Raw genomic sequence first — 25,337 nt, 5'->3', positions numbered from 1 at the left:
CTGCATTGTTCTTGTTGCTTGATTTTTTGTTCCTTTAGAGGAATTTCATTTTCTTTTTGTCTAATTCTCTAAAATGACACTTTTGTAGATTAATAAGTATGGCACTAAAGACATAAACTAGACTTACCTGCTTAGCACACTTATGAATGGTTGCCTGTGCCTTGAGCATCCCTAAACTATGTGAAGGATATACTCCATGATACAGAAGGGAGTTGGGAGTCAGCCATATAGTCACAGTTATACTGGGCAAGTTCCTTCTCTTTTGATTCACTTTTGTCTTTCTCTTCTGCTCCACCCTTGTCCTCCCCACCCCAGATGGGGGATGGGCTGCTGATACCATTGCTCTCAGCTACCTTTTTAAAGACTGCTCTGTCTGGCTGACCACATATCCATGCAGACATAATCAACCCTAGATCACAACTGTCTGGCTCTAACACACCCCTTGAAACTTGCTCCATGCTTTTTATAGTTGGCAAAATGTTTACCAGGAGCCCTACTATGCTTGCCATGGCCTATCTTTTGGGACTACTCTTCTTTAATCTTTCAGGTATCTCTGCCCTCATTCCCTTCCTCCTCTCTTCCTGGATTACTAGCTTCCAGTTATTTCTGTTCCATTCTGTTCCCCATTCTTCCTTCTTCAATTGCCTGGGTATATAGTTCCTTGCACCTGGCTCTCAGTGACTTGGGCTTTTCTCCCGAGGAGCCCCCAAGTGTGAGACCTAGCCTTTCATTAGCTTTCAGGTATCTCTGTCCTGGTCCTCCAGCTTTCCTTACCAAGAACTCAGTATGGGGTTGACCTTCTTTTTCCATGTTTCCTCTGCAGGGTCCTGGGCCCAGGTGCAGCTGGTGGAGACAGGAGGTAAATTGACTTATGAGGGCCAGAACTTGACCCTGACCTGTACAGCCTCAGGACTCCGCTTTAAGGACTTTTCCTTTTCTTGGCACTGGAGCCCACCTGGAGGGACTAAGGAATTTGTGGCCAGTATCACTGCTGGGTTAGGTAACAAAAAGGAATACAAGAAGAGCATTCAAGATAGAGCCTTCATTTTCAGGAACAATGAGGCTGGTACAGTCTCCCTGACTCTGCGCCATCTGCAGAAGGAGGACTCAGGCATTTACTACTGTGCAAGACTCACCGTGTTGAAACCTAGGTACAGGCTCTGACAAAAAACCCATACTCCCTGAGACAAGATCAGGACCAGATCTGAGAACACAGCTACAGCCTAAAGAATCCAGGCCTGGGAAACCTCTTAGAAGTAGTCCTACTACTGTGTCTCTATGTGTATATATGTCTCTCATGAGTGTGTTTGTATATTGGGGCAGAGACAGAATGTGATAAATAAGAATCTATTGTAGTTAGACTATAAGAGGATCTAGGAAGGTAGTGCAGTGGATAGAGCATCTAGGCCTGGGGTCAAGAAGACTCTTCTTCCTAACTTATTCTATCTTTTGAAACCTACTGGCTGTTTGACTTTGGGGAAGTCGCTCAATCCTGTCTGTCTTAGTTTCTCATTTGTAAAATAAACTGAAGAAAAAAACCTCAAGACTACTCTAGAATCTTTGCCAAGAAATTTACAAATTGAGTCACTAAAAATTGGACATGGCACAACAACAACAACAATAGCAGCAACAATTAGGAAACCAGTGAACCAGGAGCCAGGAGGGCAACTTGGCCATACATTCATCTCTTTGGACTTGTGATATGAACTGGCTATGAATTTGAGCTTTATCATTTACAAGTGTCAATTTTTAAAGAGAATTTGGATACAAAACTTCAAGATACTAAAGATAGCCTTATCTTGTTGGTCTGGGATGAGTTTGGCACTTCTTTAACCCTGTAAGGTCAATACAGGGGGTGTTAGAGGACATTAGAGAGCCATTTTCAAGGAAGCATAAAAAGTCTCACATCCTTATTGTTACAGGTGCCATCCTAGTAATAATCGTGCTTAGAAATCAAGTGTGCTTGTAAGTAGCTAACTAGTTTCTTAACTGTATGTCCTGTATTATTATTATAATTATTTTTGCTGAGGCAATTGGGGTTAAGTGACTTGCCCAGGGTCACACAGCTAGGAAGTGTTAAGTGTCTGAAACCAGATTTGAACTCAGGTTCCCCTGACTCCAGGACTGATGCTCTATGTCCCCATGTCCTATATTAATAAAATAAATCAGAGACTGGACCTACTGTGATCTGAGTGATTATACCTAGTGGTTTTGATCTTCAACTCTTCCCCTGGCAACTAGCTTTCAGGAAGAATGCCTCTATCCTATGGCCTTTCCAGTATAACAGAGAATGTAGGGAACATATGGATGGGCATGTTCTTCCAGAAAGAGTATTGGATGTGCAGTTATATACATACATACATATATATGCATAATATATGTGTATATATAAAATACAAAGATACACATATAAGTATATATTCATAAATGTATATTATATATGTGTGTATAAAGATACACATATAAATGTATACATGTGATGTGTAAAAACAAAGATATATATATATAACATATATGTATATATATGCATGTGTATGCATATTATATATATGTACATATATATATATATACATATATAAAACATTTAAAAAAGTTGAGATGGTATGCTAAAGCTTTATTAGAAGTATGGCTATAATAGCCTCTAGGGAAGGAGCTTATTAGTCAATTAGTTATTTTATTTAGCACCAGGCAGAGCTGGACACATAGAGACAAAAGACCCTATTTTCAAGGAGTTCACAATTGTGGCAATGTGGTATTGTGGCAACAGCAATATATACAAATGATATATACAGGATAAATAGGAAATAAAGAAGGGAAGGCACTAGAATTAAGAGAGAATGGGAAAAGCTCCCCCCAAAAGATAGAATTTTAGTCGAGATTTAAAAAATCAGAGAAATCAGTGAGTGCAAATGAGGAGGGACATTCTTCCAGACCTGGGGAACAGTCAGACAAAATGCTTGGAGTCAAGAAATGGAGAGCCTTGTTCATGAAGAACCGAGGAGGCCAGTATCACTGGATTGAAGAGTATAGTTCCTCTCTATTAGAATCTGAGCATTGTGTTCATGAGCTTATGCATCTTTTCTAAGAAATTTTTGCAATAGAGCCTATATACTTTTGATATGTACTCATGTAGAACCTTCAAGGGTCTCTGATATCATTTTCAAGGATTCTTTCATTCTTTAATGATATCGGTGAAGTTATAAGTAATACTTTTTGAATTGTGTGGTAGAAGAATTCCCACTCAGGGGAGATTTTAATTGCTTTGTTAGCTTGTTTTAAGGCCATGCTGTTGGAATAAGATTCAGAAAGCTTTGAAAAAAGACACTGAATTGTTTCTTTGATTCAATTTTCTCACTAATAGTCATATACCCCAAAGAGCTCTAAGACAAAAAGAAAGATCTTTTATAAAACAAAATATTCCTTACTAGTTCTCTTTCTGGTAGTCAAAAGAGAAACAAATCCGAATAATATGGATGATGTAGATACCAGGTGATGGCAGGCACCAAAAGTTGGGATTCAGTCATGTGAATTCAAAATTGCCATTCTCTTTGGCAAAAGGATGATTTATTTAGGGGAATAGGTTGCAGACAAAATGAAGGGATGCAATAGACACTAGAAATGGTAAATATGAAATAGAGTTAAGAGAGCATAGAAAAGGTTTTAATAATTAATGATGGAAAGGGCAAGTTCTCTATGTGGAACTTGCCATTTACCAGGAGAAAGGAAATACCCTATGAGATTAGGGCACGTCCTTAATTGACAGGTTTAATCCTGAAAAGGATTTACCAGCCCAAAAGAGTTAGCTAGCTATAAGGAGAAGTGAGGTTAGGAGAGACACCTCAAGGTATGGTGGGATTAGGAGAGACCATGTGGCATGGAGAGGGGCAAGGAAAAAGACACCAGGAGACAGAGCGTCATGGCAGACTGACCCAAAAGAGGGTAGTCAGTATGGCATGGGCCATAAGGAGATTTTATAGAGAAAATTTAACCTCAGGGAAATGATTGGAATTTCTGATAGGACATGACAAGGTGAGGCTGCCCAAGACCCCTACAGAGGGTAGGCTTCAGAGGTCTGACATAAATTTGATTTCTGACTGGAGGGTGGGACCATGAATCTAAACTGATTTCTATTAGTGCCTATTCCTTGCCTGTCTCAGGGATCAGTTCTTCAGTTTCTCTCTACCCAACACATCCACATTTAGGACCTTATCACTAATATTCAGTCCTATCCAAAAATGGAACGAACTGCTTTGTAAGACAGAAGAATACATAGCCCCACCGAAAAATGGAATAGGATATCTTGGGAAGTATGAGGAGATTTTTAGGCAAGTCTTTATGACCGCATGTCACATGGATTATAGAAGGGATTCTTTTTTATTTATGTATTGGATAGTCACTGGAGTAACTTCTAGTATTGGAAATCTGGGATTTTGTTGTAAGGGAACAGAGTGTGATTATTTCTTCATTTTAGCTAAAGAAGTAAGATTATATATATGTTGCTAACTTTAGTTCTTTAGAATAAAATAAATGTTTAGTGCTATTATTTGAAGAGTACTTGGTAGTTTGGAAATAATCAATTAAAAATGGATAAATAGAAAAAAAGTAAGATTATACTCACATATGATAATGTTTTATCATGTAACAAAAGAGACATCTATTCCCTATTCAGCATTTTATCCACTGTAACACCACCTTCCTTTTCATTTGATAGCATGTTATGTGTCTCACTACCATCATGTAACTCATTCTTCTCATGGCCTCTGTGTACATTGTTGGGAGAGTATGCTTTGGGCCTATTCAGGGAGCAGAGCTAACCTCCTGCTTACCCAAACTTCTTGAGAAAGTCATATGTTTGGGGCCCTGGACCTGAACCTCCTGAAGTGAGTTGAGGACTCCTTTGTGCCAGGACCCATCCTAACCCAGGATTCCTTGATTACCACGCTGAAGTGGTGGAACCTGGCCCGTGGCAGGGTAGGCACAGAAAGGATGGGCTCCTCCTTCGGGGAGGGATTGGAGAGGAGTCCCTGCCCCAATAGATGAATTACAAGTGGAGGGAAAAGGACTATAAAAGGAATGGACTCGGGATGGCTTGGGGGAGACACCGCTGACTTGTAACATCAATAAACATCATTGCATTCTATCCACCTCGGTTCTCTGTCTGTTATTTCCCTCCTCCCATCTCCACGAGGAGGGCCAGAGACGTCCGAAGCCCCATCTGGCTCAGGGAAGCTGGAAGAGGCAGTCTCTGTTAAGGTTCCCAATGACTAGGTCTCGGCCCCTGACAGTCATATATGCTAAATAGGTTCTCTCTCCTTTCATATATTTCCAAATCTTCTGTAATTTGGTTTCTGATATCATTCAATTGACACTACTCTTTCTAAAGCTAGCAAAAACTTTTGAACTGCCAAATTTAACCACCCTTTTTCAATCTTCATCTTTCTTGACCTCTTGGCAATCTTTGATACTTTTCTTTGTACTCTCCTACTTTTCTTATCACTTTTTTTCAGTCTCCTTTACTGACTTTTCATCAAAGTTTTATTTTCTAATCGTAAATATCCTCCAAAGGTCTGTTCTGGACCCTTTTCTTCCTTTATACTATTTCATTTGGTGAACTTATCATTTCTCATAGATTTAATTATCATGTATATGAGAATGATTCCCAGTGCTATGTATGCAGCTTTCATTTTTCTTCTAGGCTCCAGTCTATATCACCAATTGCCTTTTGGATGTCTTAAACTGAATGTTCTATAGGCATCTCAAATTCAATATATTAAAAACAGAATTCATTATCTTTCCACCCCAAACCTTTCCCTCTTTCTTTCTTTAATATTTTATTTTTCCCTAATTAAATGTAAAAACAATTTTAAGCATTTTTTAAAAAATTGAGTTCTAAATTCTCTTCTTCTACTTCTTCCCTCATTGAGAAGAAAACAATTTAATATTGATTATACATGTGCAGTTATGCAAAACACATATATTAGTCACATTGTAAAAGAAAACAGAGATAAAAAATCCCAAGAAAAATAAAGTAAAAAACAATGCTTCAAACTACATTCAGACTCCAACAATTCTTTTCTCTGGAGGAGGACAACATTTTTTATGTTATTTTTCAGAATTGTCTTGTATCATTTAAGTGCTGAGAATAGCTAAATCCTTTCATAGCTGGTCCTTATATAATATTGTTGTTACTGTGTACAATGTTCTCCTCATTTTACTTTACATCAGTTCATGTAACTCTTTTCAGGTTTGTCCTTCCCTTTTCTAATTTCTCTATTGCTGTTGAAAGTAGCACCAATATCTTAGTCATCAAGTTTCACAATCTCAGTGTTTTCTACTTCTCACTTAATTCATCCCCATATCCATTCTCTTCCAAGTCTTCTTTCTGCCTTCATAATATGTCTATTTCTCTCCCTCATATTTCCATTACCCTGATATAGACCTTTATCACCCCAAGCATGGCGTTTTGTTATAGTCTTCTTGTTGGGCTTTCTCTCTCAAGATTCTTCTCACTCCAGTTCACCTTTCACCTGGCTGACAAATGGCACAAAGTTCTGTGTATATTGGTGAAAAAATGTGCCTTAGTCCTATACAGGAAACAGAGCTGTAATGGGCGGGAGCTCTTGAAGTTTCTCGGTGCACTGAGGTCCTAAGCATTTGCGGCTAATTAGCAATTGGACAATACTCTATTAATATATGCTTGGAGAAAAATGGCCCCACCCACTCTCTGTGCAAGTTTGATGTGTTGTATAGAAGATTACATAGAGGATTTGGTGGGTGGAGTGTGAGAGCTAGAGGCACTGCTGGTCAGATTCTTGTTGGCACTGTTCTCACTTCGTATTGCCATTCTCCTTCACCTCCACAAAGAATAAAGATCAAGGATTTTCCCCTATTCTGACTCCAGCTGATTTTAATATACTCTGGGTGCTAAAGGTGGTCATCACACAGTGCTAATCATTTGCTTGTCCAGACTTCTTGAGAAAGACACATATACTGGGTAGCTTCACTTTCCCTCCTTTCATATACTTCAAAATTCTCTGTAATTTGGCTTCTGATGTCATTCAACTGAAACTACTTTTGCTAAAATTAGCAATGATCACCCTTTTGTTCAGTGAACTTTAGTAACTCAGCTTTAGAATCAAAATATGAAATGATCTTCTTGGCATTTCAAGTTCTTCTTTTTAGTCTTCTTACTCCCCTTCAAGTATTCTGTGATTTACCTATGCCAGTTTACTTGCTGTTACTCAAACATGATACTCCATCTCCTGACTTAGTGCCTTTTCACAAACTGTCTATGTATAGAATGCTCCATCTTCTTCCTGACTTTCATGACCTTCTTCAAAATTTATCTCAAATGTAAATCTTACTTCCTATAACAGACCTTTCCTGGTCATCTCACCCTTTCCCCCTACTGCTTATGCTATACCTCTGAGATTATCTTTCCTTTATTCTAAATATAAGTTGTCTGTACATAGTTATGATTATGTTGCTTCCTCCATTAGAATGTGAGCTCTTTGAGGGAAGGGACTAGTGTTTTTAACTTTTTTTGGTAGCCCTAGTGCTTCTCACAGTGTTGCTTCATAAGTGCTTAAGAAATATTATTAGAAAAATGTTGACTGATTGATTACTAACAGGGAACCCATAACTTGGAGCTCATGACTTATAATAATAGGATTATGGCCCTATGGGGTGGCTCCTAGAACTTAAAATAGCAGCTTCCTCTCAACCCATGAATGAGAACATAAACTTGGGAAATATCCCAGCGAGGGTGGCACACTACTTTATCATATAATTTGACATCTAGCTGTACTAGGCTCATTTCATTCCAACTTAAAAGAATTCTACCTTTTCTAGGCTAGCCATTCCATCACATTCCTTACTATCCTCAACTTCTTGGTTTTTGGATCTTGGGACAACCCTACCAGAGGCAGAACTCCTAGGGGATTATGATAACCAACCTGAATTCATACTATTAATTAAAAAATTTTCACTGATGTTATCTCATTCCCTATCCCAGTGATTCTAAACTGCTGGTTGACATTGTTCAAACCTGCTCTATGTCCCCTACTTATTCTTCCTTGTTCTTATCCCCTCAACTGAATCTCCCTAGCATTCTATGCTAAAGCTACCCATTCCCTCCACTGTGCTCTCTGGAATGCCTGCTCCATAGATAATTATTTGCTTTTATCTGAAACTTTTTTCTTTTTAACTCCTTCCATCTCCTTGCAATCATTGAGATCTAGCTCCTTCCTGATGACACAACATCCATGTTCCTAACACTGACTGCACTTTCACTCATTCCACAGATTCACTAGAAGACATTGGACTTAAAATAGTTCTTGCTTCCCATTGCCACTTCCAGGTTCTTCTCTTTCTATCATTAATCACCACTCTGCTATAAGGACTTCTCCATACACTTCAGAATCTTGCGAATCAGCTAGGAACACCTTCCATAGACCCTGCCATACCTGGGGTTTAAGGTAGGGCATGTATCACTGTGTAGACTGAGTTGGAACTCACAGTGATGAAACCTCAGAAACACCTGTGGCAGAAACCAGCTAGTCTGTTGGAGGTTGTGAGGAGAGTGTGTATGGGGAGCACACCTGTATTTCATTCCCACTTAGACACACACCAGCACTTTCTTCCCCTTTTGACAGAGGTCACAAAGTGGATGGGAGTTTCTTGACCAATGGCCCATCATCCTGATCTGAGATCATTTGATCCAAACCATGATATTACCTAAAAATGATCTTGAGGAAGTGCTGTCCAAGTTAGTTCACCTACTGGACTTAAATGGCCATATTTAGGTATAATAGAAGGGGACAAACCAGAGGAATTCTAATTCTTTCCCTTCCTCTGTGCTTGAACAAAATTGGGATTTGGCTACCTATTAAAGTATTTGAAGAAATGGTATGTGGGAGAGAAATTAGACTTTGTTTTAAAGCTTGGCCTAAAAGGCAGACCTAGGATGGGATGAGACGTTGCAGGGAGTTGGGTTTGGGCTAAATGAAGTGAAGAACTTTTTAAACTGTTAAGAGTTGTCTCAAAGAGGAATGGAATGTCTTGAAGGAGAATAAATGCTTTACTCCTGAAGGTCTTAAAGCAAAGACTGGAAATGTTTACAAGAGTCCTAAATAAGTCATTTTCCAACTTCTAAATAATAATGACACTTTCCAGGCTTCAGCCTCTAGGATATTATTCATTCCCACTTCTTTATTCCTGCTTCTTCCACCCTACTATAACAGTCAATTAGTACCTGCCTAAATTATGCTAATAACCTTCTGCCAACATTTTCTCATTGATTCAATCCAGCCTGAATACCAAAACTAGTTTAAGCTTCCTTGTGAGTAAGTCAACAAGCATTTTTTTTTCCAGTAACTGAAGTTTTTTTTTTTTTTTTTAATAGCTTTTTATTTACAAGTTACATGCATGGGTAATTTTACAGCATTGACAATTGCCAAACCTTTTATTCCAACTTTTTCCCTCTTTTCCCCCACCTCCTCCCTCAGATGGCAGGTTCATCAATACATGTTAAATATGTTAAAGTATAAATTAAATACAATATAAGTATACATGTCCAAACAGTTATTTTGCTGAACAAAAAGAATCAGACTTTGAAATAGTGGTTCATAGCCATCTCCCAGAGTTCTTTCGCTGGGTGTAGCTGGTTCAATTCATTACTGCTCTATTGGAACTGATTTGGTTCATCTCCTTGCTGAAGATGGCCTTGTCCATCAGAGTTGATCATCATATAGTACTATTGTTGAAGTATATAATGATCTCCTGAAGTCCTCCTCATTTCACTCAGCATCAGTTCATGTAAGTCTCTCCTCTTTCCTTTCTGAAATCATTTTTAACAAGCATTTGTTAAAAATTTACTGTGTGTCAGATACTATGCTAAGCACTAGGGAAAGGAAGACCAAAAAAAACAAAGTCGGTGCTCTCATAGAGCTCACACCTTGGTATTTCCACTTTTCTGGATTATTATAAAACTCACTTCTGAGGTCTTCTTATTTCCATTCTATGTAAATTCAAAGTAATTTCCCAGGGAGTCTAGGGAGGGGACTAGCAATTGGTGTGTGTGTGTGTGTGTGTGTGTGTGTGTGTAGGAATCAATTATCTTTTACTAAGAGACACATTGTCTTAGAGGTAGTACTCCTAAAGCATTAAATCCCTGTAGACTTTATTTCTTGAAAGATCGCCATCCCAAGATTTCTATATATTTTTCATCTACTCTGATTTCCATTTGTTACTTCACCCATTCTCCAGCAGTCTCTTTTCTTAATACAGGAGCTTTTCCGTTCATTGATTTGATTAGAGTACATCATATTTTCCTGCATCTTCGTTATAATCAAGTTGGATTTATATCAAAGCTTCAAGGATAGCTCATCATTAAGAAAATAATAAAGTATATAAAAAATCCCAAAGGACATGATTATCTTAATAGAAATAGGAAAAGCATTTGACAAGTTGCAATATTCACTTAGAATAAAAACCCTATACAATATATAGAGGGACCCTATTTAATGTATATTAAATATATAACTAAAGTATATAACTAAAAAGAAATAAGTAAAATCAAAAACAAGTGTCATACACAATGGTGATCTATTAGAATCTTTTCTAAGAAACATGAAAATTAGGGCTAAAATAAGACAATATCTGTGAAGTGTTTTCCCAACCTTAAAGTGATATATATATGTTAGTTATTGGCTTTGGGGTGCTATGTTTCATTATATTTCATGTTATGCCACACTTTCCTTTAATTGTTCTGCCTCAGTCTCCCAGAATTGTTCTATCTCAGTCTTCCTGGTGGCAACCCCCCTTTCTGGACATTAGGACTGAGATAATTAGGGCTGGGAGCCCTGACTGCTAGCATTCCAGAGAGTCATAAACTGCAGATGGTTTATCTCAAGATAGGTAGTCATATTTCCTATCTCAGACTTAGTGACTCCTAGCCTCCCAACTTATTAGAATTTATGATCCTTGCTTACACCCAACCTGTCAGACCTGGAAGTTCCCACTTAAGGTAGTGCTCTACCCTAACCTTGCCTTTGTGTCCCTGATCACTGGAGCCCTATAAGAGTCTCTGGAATCCCTTGCTTTCTGCTGGATACTTTGAGACAAGAGTCCAATCCAGCTGGCTGGAATCAACATGAATCCTGTTTTGTACCCAGTCAAGCTCTCCATTAATAAAACATTAAAAATTCTCTAATCTCTATTTTGCCTCAGTTTCTCCAGCATTATTTATTTAATGTTTTTTTCCCAGTTACATTCAAAACAAAAAAAAATTTAAATTTGTTTTTAAAATTTTTGAGTTTTAGGTTCTTTCCCTTATCTCCACCCACAATTAAAAAATCATGTGTAAAATTATACAAAAGTTTCATAAAAGTCAAGTTATGAAAGAAAACATAGCTATCCCACCCTAATGAAAATAATCCTCAAGAAAAATTAAGTTAAAAAGAAAGAGAGACAGAGAGAGGAAGAGAAGAATGCTTCAATCTGTATTCAGACACAATCAGTTCCTTCTCTGGCTATGTATAGGATTGTTCATCATAATGCCTTGAGAATAGCTATATTATGATTATACAACTGAGAATAGCAAAGTCATTTACAGTTGGTCATCCCAGAACATTGCTATTACTTTGTAAGTAATACGTTTTATTTTGCTTGATTTCATAGAAGACTTTTCAGATTTTTAAATGAGAGCATCTTGTTCATAATTCTCCAAAAAATAATATTATATCACAAACCTACATCACAGTTTATCGAACCATTCCCCAGTTGATGGACATCCCCTAAATTTCCTTTTTTTTTTTTTTTTTTTTTTTTGCCCTGAGAAGAGTTGCTATAAATATTTTTTGTATATATATCATTTTTTTCTTTTTCCCCCCCTAAATCTCTTTTGATATTCATGCCAAGTGGTGGCCTTGTTAGGTCAAAGAATGTACATGAATTTATAGCCCTTTGGGCACAGATCATATCTTTTGATCATTGATAAGTTGGGGCATGGTTTTTACTTTTACTTTTTTATAAATTTGACTCAATTCCCTCTATGTTTGAGAAATGAGGCCTTAGCAGAGAAACTTGTTTTGGCATTTTTTTTCTACTTACTATTGCTAGCAGTATCCCTCCCACCTCCACACCATTTATTCTCTCTCCCCTTTCACCCTATTACTCCTCAGAAGTGTTTTGGTACTGACCACTGCCTCCCCCAAATACCCTCTCTTTTATCATCCTATCTCCTCCCATATCCCATCCCTCTCCTATTTTCCTGCAGGATAAGATAGATTTTTAAACCCTTATTGAATGTGCATAATATTTCTTCTTTGAGCCAGTTCTGATGAGAATAAAGTTTTTATACTTATCCTCTCTTATACTGTCCACCTCGTCCATCTTAAAAGCTTTTTCTTGCCTCTTTTTCTTTAATGGCAGATAATTTGCAATATTCCACTTCTTTTCTCTTTCTCCTAGTACATTCCTCTTTTATCCCTTAATTTAATCATTTTTCAAAAAGATATTATATTGTGGTATATGAACATTATGGAATATTATTGTTCTGTAAGGAACGACCAGCAGGATGAATACAGAGAGGACTGGTGAGACTTACATGAACTGATGCTGAGTGAAATGAGCAGAACCAGGAGATCATTATATACCTCAACAATGATACTGTTTGAGGATGTATTCTGATGGAAGTGGACCTCTTCGATAAAGAGAGCCTTAATTGATCAAAGATGCTTTATAGAAGCAGCTACACCCAGAGAAAGAACACTGGAAATGAATATAAACTGCTTGCATTTATGTTTTTCCTCCCGGGTTATTTATACCTTCTGAATCCAATTCTCCCTGTGCAACAAGAAAACTGTTTGGTTCTGCACACATATATTGTATCTAGGATATACTGCAACCCATTCAACATGTAAAGGACTCTTGCCATCTCGGGGAAGGGGTGGAGGGAGGGAGGGGTAAAATCGGAACAGAAATGAATGCAAGGGATAATGCTGTAAAAATTACCCTGGCATGCATTCTATCAATAAAAAATTATTAAAAAAAAAAGATATTATACCTTCATATTCAACTCACACTTGTGCCTTTTGTCTATATACGCCTTCTAACTGCTATAATAATGAGAAAGTTCTAATAAATTACAAGTATCATCCTCCCATGTAGGAATATAAATAGATAAATCTTTTGATATCATTTTCCTGATTACTTCCTTTTGCTTATCCAGAGTTCTATATTTGAATCAAATTTTCCATTTAGCTCTTTTCACTACAAATGCATGAAAATCCTCGTTTCATGAATATTCATTTTTCTCCTGAAGGATTATGGTCAGGTTTGCTGGGTAGGTTATTCTTGGTTGCAATTCTAGTTTCAATGTTCTCTGGAACATCATATTCCAAGCCCTTTGGTTCTTTAATGTGGAAGGTGCTAAATCTTGCATTATCCTTATGGTGGCTCCAATCCTGAGGTTTTATATCACTGCACAAATTGGCAAAGATGACAAAAAATGGAAGTCAATGAAGGGGATCTGGGAAGAGTGTCATTACTGGTGGAGTTGTGAATCAATTCAATGATTTTGGAAAGCAATTTAGAATTACAAAAATAAAGTGATTAAAATGTTTATGCTCTTTGACCCAGAAATTTCATTGCTAAATTTATACCATCAAGAAGGTCATTGATAAAAAGAAAATCCTCATATAGACCAAAATATGTATGGCAATAATTTCTGTGATAGCAAAGAATTGGAAACAAAATAGATGTTCATTATTTTTGGGAAAGGCTAAACAAATTGTGGAGCCAGAATGTATTAGAATATTACTGTGTTAGAAGAAATATAGAAGAAATAGTGATTGGTTGTTTGTCCTTCATTCTTGAAGAGAACTAAAATGATATCACTATGTTAGGGTTGAGCAGACCAATATGAACTTGGAATATTTTACCACAGAAAAATCCATATGAGCATTTAGAGTATATTTCAAGATTTGTGTATCTCATGTTACTTTTGAATTATTTCTTTTTTAATAGTTTTTTTTTAATTTAATTTTATTTAATAATAACTTTGTATTGACAGAATCCATGCCAGGATAATTTTTTTACAACATTATCCCTTGCACTCGCTTATGTTTCATTTTTTTCCCCTCCCTCCCTCCACCCCCCCCCCCCCCAAGATGGCAAGCAGTCCTATATATGTTAAATATATTGCAGTATATCCTAGATACAATACATATTTGCAGAACCGAACAGTTCTCCTGTTGCACAGGGAGAATTGGATTCAGAAGGTAAAAATAACTCGGAAAGAAAATCAAAAATGCAAATAGTTCACATTTATTTCCCAGTGTTCCTTCTTTGGGTGTAGCTGTTTCTGTCCATCATTTATCCATTGAAACTCAGTTAGGTCTCTTTGTCATAGAAATCCACTTCCATCAGAATACATCCTCATACAATATCGTTGTCGAAGTGTATAATGATCTCCTGGTTCTGCTCATTTCACTTAGCACTTTTGAATTATTTCAATTCTGCTTTGCTCATAGAGCACAGTGTCTATTCTGATAGGAGCATATCATTCTAGGTAGTCCTGTGTCTGTGTCTCCCATGCCCCACAATCAATTTCAAAGTTCTTAAGAGAGACTTTGAGAGTATCCTTATATTGATTTTTCTGTCTACTATGTGAGGGTTTGTATTGTATATCTTTTCTATAAAATATTCTTTTTTGGCAAGTGTACATTTGGCAATTGTACATTCAAACAATGTGGCCAGTCTAACAGAGTTATGCTCTCTGTAATTGAGTTTGAATGCTTGGCAGTTTATTTTGAGTGTCTGGTATCTTATTCTGCCAGGTGATGTTTAGAATCTTCCTAAGAAAATTCAAATGGATGCAATTTAGTTTCCTGGCACAGCATTGGTACACTGTCCCATGTTTCACAGGCATACATCAATGAGGTTAGCAAAATGGTTCTGTAGACTTTCAGTTTGGTAATTAGTCTAATATGTCTCTCTCACACTTTCTTTTGGAACCTCCCAAAACACCAACTTAGCTTTGGAAATACACACATCAACCTCATTTTCAATGTGTACATCTCTACTGCTAAGTGTGCTGCTAAGATATTCAAATTTCCCCATTTGCTGTAAAGATGGTTCCACCTATATGGTGTGGTGCTGGTTGATGGAGCTCCTATGTTTTCTTGGTGTTAATCATTAGGCCCAAAGAAAACTGCAGAGAATCAATCAATACTTTGTTGCATCTCAGCTTCAGCGGCTACATTGAAGGTATAATCTTCCTCAAACAAAAAAATCAGGCACCGAGACCCCACTTCACTTTAGTTTTGGCTTATAACCTTTTCAAGTTGAAGAATCTATCTGTATGGTTGCAGACCTTGATTCTGTGTTCTTCCTCATTGGAATGAAGTCCTGGGGGATAACCTCCTCTTGCCATATAACTCAGAAAATTTCAGTCAGTTTTTGAAGGTGCAATGGACCCCCCGCATTTTAAATGTCAGTTGGAATAAAATCAGCACCAGGTGCTTTGTCACATAACTTAAGTAACTCTTCTTCAGTTGGAATTTCAAGCTTGGGGAGGATTGACTTCAATCTGACGTATATGGTCAATGACTTCAACATTGATGCTGGTCTGTGGAGAACACTATGGAAGTGTTTAGCCATTTCTCTCCAATTTCTGTTTCTGTGGATTTAATCCAGAAATGTTTGCACTTCACACAGGTTAATTCTTGGCCTGGGGGCTTTCTTCAAATCTTCTTGGATCGAGGAGGACCCCTGTCCTGCCCCAGGTCTTCTTGATATTTCACTGGCTATGTTTGCCCTGTTGTTCTATTTGTGGGGGAAATCTGGAAAGCTTGAAATTTAGAAACCTACTTTTCTAACTTTCCAGATCCTTCCCTCCAGGCCATCTCTCTAGAATTATGTCATTATCACTAAGCAATCAGCACTCAGTAGTTGAGATGCATCATAAATCTTTGCAACCTAAGTAGCCTTCAGGGCATCAAAAGGCATAATCTGCATAAAATTGGATTTTATCTGTGGTCTTAGTAAAACAAGAATTCTGCATCTCTCTAAGCTTTACTTTTACCTTATTTTGATATAATTAAATGCTGCCTTCTTAGAAATGAATGAACTATTATGCTGATATACTCTGTGGAGTTCTCATTTTTCATTTAGCAACTTCTAAATTTGACAAAAGGGAAAAACCATAAGAGAAAAAAAAACAGAAAAAAGAAGTAAGCATAGCATATGTTGATTTACATTCCATCTTCACAGTTCTTTTTGGATACAAATGGTGCTTTTATTCAAAGTTTATTCGGATTGCTTTGGATAATTGAACCACTGAGAAGAACCAAGTCTTTCATAGTTGATCATTACACAATTTTCCTGTTACTATGTACAATATATTCCTGGTTCTGCTTGTTTCACTCAGCATCAGTTCATGTAAATCTTTCTAAAATCAACTTGTTCATTATTTTTATAGAACAATAACATTCCATTCCTTTCATGAATCACAACTTATTCTATTGATGAGTATCTATTCATTTTCCAGTTTTTTGCTACTACAAAAACAGCTGCTACAAATATTTTGTGCATGTGGATTATTTTCCCTTCTTTATGATTTCTTTGGGATATGGACCCAGTAATGGCATTGTTGGGTCAAAGGGTATGCACAGTTTTATAGTCCCTTGGTCATAGTTGCAAATTGTTCTCCACAATGGTTAGATCATTTCACAACTCCACCAACATTGCATTATTTATTTATAATTTTATATCGACTAGCAATTCCCCTAAGCCAAAAGAACCATAAAGGTCATCAGGATGACTCTAGATAATACAGATAGGCCCATCCAACTTTTCATGCTACAGGAGGTTCTGTTGTCCAATTGATGGGGTGAACTCTGTATGACTGTTATGCCACAGTTTTCTTTAACTGTCCTGACTCAGTTTCCCTGTCTCAGTTATCTTAATTGTTCTGTCTCTGACCCAGTAAAACTAAGGATTATTTGCTCTCGGGTTATGAATTAGCAAGATAAAAGAGTAGATCTCCTGATTCTTTTATGGATTTACAATATTCCTTTAGAATATTCCAAGATCAACCCATGATATCTTTACTACTTTGTCTCTGGAATTTTTAGGTTTTATGGCTTCCCCTCCCTGATAAAAAAACTTTCCCTCCCTTTCTCTTCTTTGTCTCCAAAAAGGTATTTAAGAAGTTGGGGTTCTTCCATTCATGGCTGGAGAATGGCATCTGGCAGCTGTATGCTGGACGCTGGATTCTTTGGGTCCTCCAGCCCTGGGACCAATATGGATTCCTTGGTCCCAGTATACTTATCTCTGTCTGACTAGATAATCTGAGATGAGAGTCCTGTCCAGTCAATCTTACTCTCCCATTAATAAAATATTAAAAACTCTCTAATCTCTCTCCTGCCTCAGTTTCTCCGGCATTACAATTCGGAGGTTCCCACCGAGATAATAGAAACTGAGAACTGGATTAGAGATTAGAGACCTCTCGGTCTCCACCTAGGCCTGAGGGGGGCTCAGGACCTGGGTCTGTTCCTTGGGAAAAGGAAGCAGTTCTTCAGTCTCATTCCGGCCTACAGTGGACAACGAATCGATTCGGCATTTGATTCGGCATTCGGGAGAGTAAGTCTATCTGGTTTTGGTTCTGGTTCTGGTCTGTTCTGTTGCTAGCAACCTATAGTCTCAGAATAAATACCGACGGGTTTAAAAATTCTGAGACGGGTATTTTCTGGGACGCTGGAAAATAGCCTCTGGGTATGTTTGCTTAATGTTGTAACTGTGTAGTCTGTCATATATGTTCTATGTTCTGTGTGGTTTGTCTGTTATGTTGTTGGTTGGAAAACAACGTTGCAACTGTGCATAGTAAATTGGAGCTCCATGTTTGTCTGTGTGTGTCTGTGTTAAAATTTAGGAAGCTTGTAAGAGATAAGAATTCAGCCTCTGTGTTGCAGGCTTAGAAAATATCAAGAAGTTTGAAAAATCTTTCACTCTCTTCTGTCTCTGGCTGACTGCAGCAGCCTGTGAGAAAAAGGGAGAAAAGGGAGAGAAAGGAAGAAAAAAAGAAAAAGAAAGAAAAAATAGATTGAAAGGGATTTGAAAGCTTGGAAAGTTAATATACAGCAGTATGCTAACATTTAAAGGAAAGGAGATTGTTTAAATATGTAGTCGGGGGAAAGAGAAAGTTGGAAATGGGTGGATTTGGGAAGAAACCTGGTATTGGGAAACTGATGGGTTAAATCTTGAAAAGGATTCCCATATAGGAAATTGAGTGGGGAACCTGAGGGAAGTTTTTTTCCTAGGGGTCAGGAGTGGGGGAAGGGTGGCCACGTGGAATCCTCTACTTCCCTCACCCCCCTGAGTATGTTCCTGCCGTTTTTATTCTTATCTGATTGCGGCAGTGCAGCTAACTGTGATTTTTAAGGACATACTTACTTTTGGGTTAAATTGATTGAATAAAGTTTTCTTGGTTAAGAGATATGGTCATAAATGTGATCCATACTTTGGTCTGAGTATTTCTAAAAGTTTAATTGCTATGTTAAAAAAAAACCCTTCTTGAATTCTTTTATGTGGAATTGGGTGTTTTGCATAAGTTTAAATTGATTGTATTGGGTCATCCTGAGGTTATTTAAAGGGCCTCTGAACATAATAATTTTTTTCTTTGTCCTTTTGAAAATGTTTGTTATGGACAATATGCAATTTGGGATGTTTTTCTATGTATTGGATATTTTAAAAGCAAACTGATTTGTATGTATAATGTTCACTCATGTAACATCTACCTAGATATGATAATTGTTCTAAATTGTGAACTTACTGAGGCGAAATTTCTTTTTGTTATTACTGTAAGGTTATGGTAACTCTTTGTTTAAGATTTATCAGAAATTTGATTAATGACATCTGTTATTGGAGGTAAAAGTTTTGGGCTTAGAGTTAATTAGTTAATGCTATTTGGGAGTTTTAAAGCTCCACCCTCTGACAGTTACTGGGGCAATTGATTGATAAGCTGTTAAAACTCAACTGCTTATGTTATATTATAGTTATGTTCTTGAATTTTTCCTTCTGTAACTGATCTCTCTCTGATCAGAGCAATGGTCAATAGAACTGTTAAATGCAATTCAATTATGTCATGCTTTGCTATTTTCAGTCTGGTTATATGTAATCATTGTATCCTAAATGCTTGGGCAACTATTTCGCCTGGTCATCTGTCTGTTACTGGATATTTGTGTTTTGTTTCTAGGTTTCTACACGATAAGTGGACAATTAACAGGGGTCTGTAAGACTGCAGCCATTTGCTTGGCCTCTAAAGCAAACTCATTTCTTCACATAGGAAACTGCTGGCCAATTATTTTGGCCTCCTCATGTTTTGCAACAGTCTGGTGAACTGAGTCTTTCTATCTGAGACTGATCTAATCTTTATGTGTTAAGATTTGTGTTTTTGTTCTAGATTTTGGTCAAATTACAGATATTGACTTGCTTCTGGAACCTGGATCAGCTTTGATCAGCTTTGATCAGCTTTGATTGTCACCATGGCACACACCCACTCTGCAAGGAATGAGAGCCTCCTGTCACTTCACAGCCTGAAGCAGCAGTTTTAAAATGAGACCATGGACTGGACCCTGCATCGAGTGTACTTTGGACTGATATGAGGGACTTTGGGAATGGTGGTTGACTGACTGTTAAACCTTGCCTGGATCATCTATTACTGTGTGTTTTAAGATTTGGGATGGGATTTGTTAAAACTGTGTAATTATTGCTGTTATGTTTGAGGGCTTTTTAAGCCTTTTTAGGAAATGCTACTGTATTAGTCTGTTATGTAGAGGGATTTTGATTTGCTCTTGGGACTTATATGGGGAATGGTCATTTGATAATTCCTTTCCGTGAGAAAAAAAAAGGGGGAGATAGAGATAGAACATTGGGGAAACTGGTATATTTTTTTCAAAATACCAAAAAGAATGGGAACCCCTAGCTCCTATTTTGCCTTAGGTATCTCTGCCCCACCCCCTACCTCACTAGTTCAGATTGAATGTGGATGCTTTCATTTTAGAATCCCTTATTTTGTTAAAAGTGCCCTGGCAGACTCAGTTTTTGAGATTTTTTTAGAAAAGTTTTAGAAATCAGACACCTGTCCTGACACTGGCAGTCTCTCTGATCTATTTTTCCATTCCTGTAACCCCAGTTCATTAAGTATTTCAGCATTTCAAAGGACCTTGAAGTTTGGCTTGAGGCACCTAAAAAGTTTGGAGTTTGCCTGCCTTGATGGTCTAACTGTGCATAATCTGCTCAGAAATCTGTATTCTAATAGCAGTCCTGTTTCTCTGGGTGGGGACGGGTGGAGTACTGCAAGCCTCATCCTTCCCCCATGGAGAGGGCTGCCTCTCTGAATGGGCCTTGGACTCTGCTGCTTTGTAAGCAGAGACTGAGTTAAGTGCACAAATGACCACAGACCTAACTGTCCATCTCAAACTGGATTCTCTGGCTGAGGTGGTGCTCCAAAACTGTAGAGGACCTGACATGCTTGCAACAAGGGAGCCTTTGTACAGCTGTTAACTCTGGGGTTATCAGGGAGAGACTTGCTCTTGCCAATGAGTCTTTACATTTTTTTTAGTTTTATTTTTGGCTCATTTGCTTTACATAAGGTGGGACAAAGACCTCCTGGGTATCTAGAGGAAGGTGCTGAGATTCAAAGGTTTGAATATTTAGGAGAAAAAGTGTGGAATGTTATGCCACAGTTTTCTTTAACTGTCCTGACTCAGTTTCCCTGTCTCAGTTATCTTAATTGTTCTGTCTCTGACCCAGTAAAACTAAGGATTATTTGCTCTCGGGTTATGAATTAGCAAGATAAAAGAGTAGATCTCCTGATTCTTTTATGGATTTACAATATTCCTTTAGAATATTCCAAGATCAACCCATGATATCTTTACCTACTTTGTCTCTGGAATTTTTAGGTTTTATGGCTTCCCCTCCCTGATAAAAAAACTTTCCCTCCCTTTCTCTTCTTTGTCTCCAAAAAGGTATTTAAGAAGTTGGGGTTCTTCCATTCATGGCTGGAGAATGGCATCTGGCAGCTGTATGCTGGACGCTGGATTCTTTGGGTCCTCCAGCCCTGGGACCAATATGGATTCCTTGGTCCCAGTATACTTATCTCTGTCTGACTGGATAATCTGAGATGAGTCCTGTCCAGTCAATCTTACTCTCCCATTAATAAAATATTAAAAACTCTCTAATCTCTCTCCTGCCTCAGTTTCTCCGGCATTACATGACCTGAGTGAGCTCGTAAAATTATGTAAAATCACAGAAACAATGTCGCCTTTCATTTATCCCTCTAAATGGTCTCAGAGTACAATAAGCTGTGACATTCAAAAGCAAATCAAGCTCCTATTGATCTTGTTAGGAAGTCACAATCCCAGGCAAGATTTCACATTCAGTTGAGAATTATCAAACTTCCCCTCTGTGTAAGTACACATAAAAGGGGTCTCTGAAAAATGATTATTTGCAGATCTATCTCTCCATTGAGAAAGATATGCCTAAGAGAATTCCTCTTGGCATCTTTTAATAAAGCCTTCTTTTGCCATAGTCTCTGGGAGTTAGTGAATTCTTTTGCTTCTGAACTTGTGAACTTGAGTCTCTGAGCAAAAGGTACCTCATTCATCTCCACCTCAACACAATCAGATTCTATTATTATATTATACAACAAAGTAGCCACAAAGCCTTTATTTCCTCCTTTGCTTTCCCCTTTCAGAGTAGGGTGGGAAGCAGTATTCAACAGACATCTCTAAAAAGTTTCATCTCACTGGTATAGATAATGCTGAAGGGAATTAAATTCTTTTCCAATCAGCAGGCTACTAAACTTCATTTTCCAAAAATGCACAAAGTTATAAGTTTTTCTGTCACTTTACAGTTTCTCATATACAATAGTTCAAGTCTTATAGGCAGTTGAATCTGGTATCTTCTTGGCTGCTGTTCTGCTGGGTTCTTCTTGATTTCTCTTGCTGCATCATTTACCAAGAGATTCTGCTTCTCTCTTCCTCCTCATCTTAATCATTTGATCATGTTTCCCTTCCCTCCTTTACCTCCTATTTCTAACAAAGCCATAACCCTTCTTTTTTTGGGGGGGAGGTAAGAATTGCCCCTCTATATGTACTCTAGCTCCCAGTGTTTTCCATATCCTCCAGCAGATTGCCTTCTACTATTATTCCCACTTTATCCCTATTCTTCAATTTCTTCTGACTGCTTCCCTGATACCTCCAAATACTCCCAGGTCTTCCCTATCCTTTAAAAAATGCTTACTTGATTTAGTCATCCCTGGTAGCTATTGTCCCATCTCTCCCATCCTACTGCCGTTCTGAATCAAATTCCTTGAAAAAGCTGTTTCCTCTTGGTTTCTTTCAATTCCTTTACTTTCACTCACTGCTATATATATATATATATATATATATATATATATATATATAATATATATATATATATATATATATATATATTTGGCTAAATCTTTGTAATCTCATCATTCAATGGCAAAAAGACTCTTCAAAATTACCAATCACTTAATTACCATCATTCATTCTTCTTGCTCTTTCCATTGCCTTTAATAGACATAATCATCTACTCCTGCATCTTTTATACTTTCCTGTTTTCATGATGCTGCACTTTCCTGGCTCTCTTCCTACCAGTGTGACTCCTCTTTCTTAAGTCCCCTTTGCTGAATTCTCATCCAGGTTTTGATCACTAACTGAGTGTTTTCCGAAGCTTTGTCTTGAACCCTCTTCTTTGCTCCTTCCATAATATATCACTTGGTGATTTCATCAGTTCCCAGTTGTATCAATTATCAACTCTATGCAAATGAGTCTAAGATCTATATAATTTCTCTTCTGAGTTTCAGTCCTTTATCACCATCTTCCTTTTGGACATTTCAAATTGGATATCTCATAGATATCTCAAACTCAACATGTCCAAAAGAGATTTCATTACATTTTCCCCAAAACTCTCCTCTCTTCCTTTCTTCTCTATTATTTGGGAGGGTAATGATAATGCTCATAACCTTGTTGTGATGCTCTCCTCTTCATTCTCAGTCTTTCTACACTTACTATTGCCATGTATCATCATTTTTAACCCCATAGCTTCTCTCACTTATATCCCTTTTTCTGTACTCCCACAGCTACCATCCTAGTACAGATGCCTCACTTCCTCATGCTTCAACATTTCCAATAGTTTTTAAATTGCTCCCCTTATAGCAAGTCTTTCCTTATTTCAATCTATCTTCTATTCAACTACTGAAGTGATTTTCCTAAAGCAAAGATCTGATTATATTACCCCACCTACAAGGCAGTAAGTATCAAATATGAAGTCCTCTGCTTGGCATATAAAACCCTCCACAACTTACCTTTTCAATCTTTTCACTTCCACATATACTCTGTGATCCAGCTACCACTGATTACTTATTCCTTGCATATGGTATTTCAACTTCCAACCCTATGCATTTGCATTATCTATCCTCCATGTTTGGAATGCTCTCCTTACCTTCCAATTCTTGTTTTCCTGACTTCTTTCAAAACTCAGCTCAAAACTCATCTTCTGCAGGAGGCCTTCCTGTTCTCCTCCCTGGTTTTTTACCCTACTGCTCACGGTTTCCCTCTAAGATTAAGTTGCATTACTTTGCATATATCTTGCATGTACATAACTATTTTCATGTTGTCTCCTCCTCCTTTAGAATGTGAACTCCCTGAGGTTAGAGACAATGTTTTTTCCCGTTCCTTTATATTCCCAGCACTTAGCATAGCTCCTGATACATAATGAAGGCCTATTGACTGATTGATTCTTTACTTCCCTCAATTGTCCAAATTAGAGCTTCTTGGTACACAGTGATCCATCTTTCCTTCATGAGGTAAAATAGCTTGCATAATTATAATAGCTAGTAATAATAGCACTTTAAGATTTCTAAAGTGCTGTACAACTGTTCTCTTATTTGATCTTGATAATAACCCTAGAAGATAGATATTCGTATTATATTCATTTTACTTACAAATCTAACTTTTGTTAGTTATGAAACCAACAGTCATTATTTAGTCATCTCACACTTTTGAGTTATTTGATTTATTGCTTTGTGAATTTTAATTTCTCAAGTTTGAAAAATAATCACATATAAATTATCTGATGGACCGCAATGCCTGTGAAGCTGCATTTTTTACTGTCTTCACATAAGTCCTCCCAGTTCCCTACTGGGTATTCCTAATAGTCTGCATCTATTCTATTTAAAATTATTTTTTCACATATGGACTTCATAGTTTTTAGTGCCCAAAAGTTATTTTTATGCCCCTTAAAATGACCAAATTCATATGTAAAAGGGGCAGCACTTTATATTGTTCTTAAAGTGATTAAATCCTCCTTTTCCTTTATTCAAAAATTCTTTCTTTGACCCTGTCTAAAGTGAAATTTCACATATTTGTCCAAAAATCATATTCACATGTGAATTTTGTTTTGGCACATAGAAGATTCTTTTGCCCTTTTCATTCACTAATGTGTTTTCACATGGAAAGGACAGCACCATAATTATTTCACAAAATGATTTGTTACTTTTTCTTCATGCTGAAATTCATTTTCTATCCTTTTCTGCAAACACACTGCTCACATATAAAAGGAACAAGACCATACACTCTTATATTCATTGCCTCTTCTTATTCTTTTGGGAAACAAGAGAGGGGGGAAGGATGAGACTGGTGATTATATCAGACACATCAGAGTTATTTCCTTTTGAGTAAGTGCGGTCTCTGTCCTCATGTCCCCAGTAGTCATTCTTCACTCTCAGAGTAATAGCTTTTTGAGATATGGAGCTCTAGGATCTCATTCTCTGCTTAAATAGCCTTAGAGTAGACATTCCCAATGGGATTCTGTATGGTATTAGACACATAGTAGTCCTCATGAGATTCTTTTTGTTGTTAGCTGTTCAACTTTTTACTCTCTTTGTGGTCTTGCAACCTCATAGAAATTATTGTGCTCATTTTATTTCTTGTATGTAATCCCTATATCAGAGAGACTTGAAAGGTTATGAGGATCAGAGAAGACAATCTTCCATCTTGTGCATATGACCCAGAAATCAGCTGTCACCAATTAATCAGTTCAGGAGATTACCAGAAGAGGAGAGGATTTGCCAAACAAGAGAAAAGGAAAGACCAGAAAGTAGAAGAGTGACTTTGGTGAATATTATTCCTAAATGAACCAAGGATGTTAAAGCCTCTAGTTTTCCAAAGTGGTGAAATGCCCTCAGTACATGGGTTTTCTTTACTCTTATTCTTTCCTACTAGATTTCTGCCACTGTCTAC

At 37.4% G+C, this 25,337-nt stretch overlaps 1 protein-coding gene across 1 annotated transcript in view; it reads left to right on the top strand.

Annotated features, from left to right (window-relative positions):
* Positions 1-507: 507 nt before the first annotated feature.
* Positions 508-25,337, top strand: part of LOC127548021 (immunoglobulin gamma-1 heavy chain-like) — a 42,120-nt gene continuing 17,290 nt past the window's right edge. The window contains exons 1-2 of the mRNA XM_051975180.1: positions 508-547; positions 824-1,151. Of these exons, the coding sequence (XP_051831140.1) occupies positions 508-547; positions 824-1,151 (368 nt within the window). The remainder of the gene's footprint in view (positions 548-823; positions 1,152-25,337) is intronic.

Source organism: Antechinus flavipes, chromosome 1 (assembly GCF_016432865.1).
Source record: "Antechinus flavipes isolate AdamAnt ecotype Samford, QLD, Australia chromosome 1, AdamAnt_v2, whole genome shotgun sequence".
NCBI lineage: Eukaryota > Metazoa > Chordata > Mammalia > Dasyuromorphia > Dasyuridae > Antechinus > Antechinus flavipes.
The sequence above is the reverse complement of the archived record's forward strand: the minus strand, read 5'-3'. Positions and strand labels throughout refer to the sequence as shown.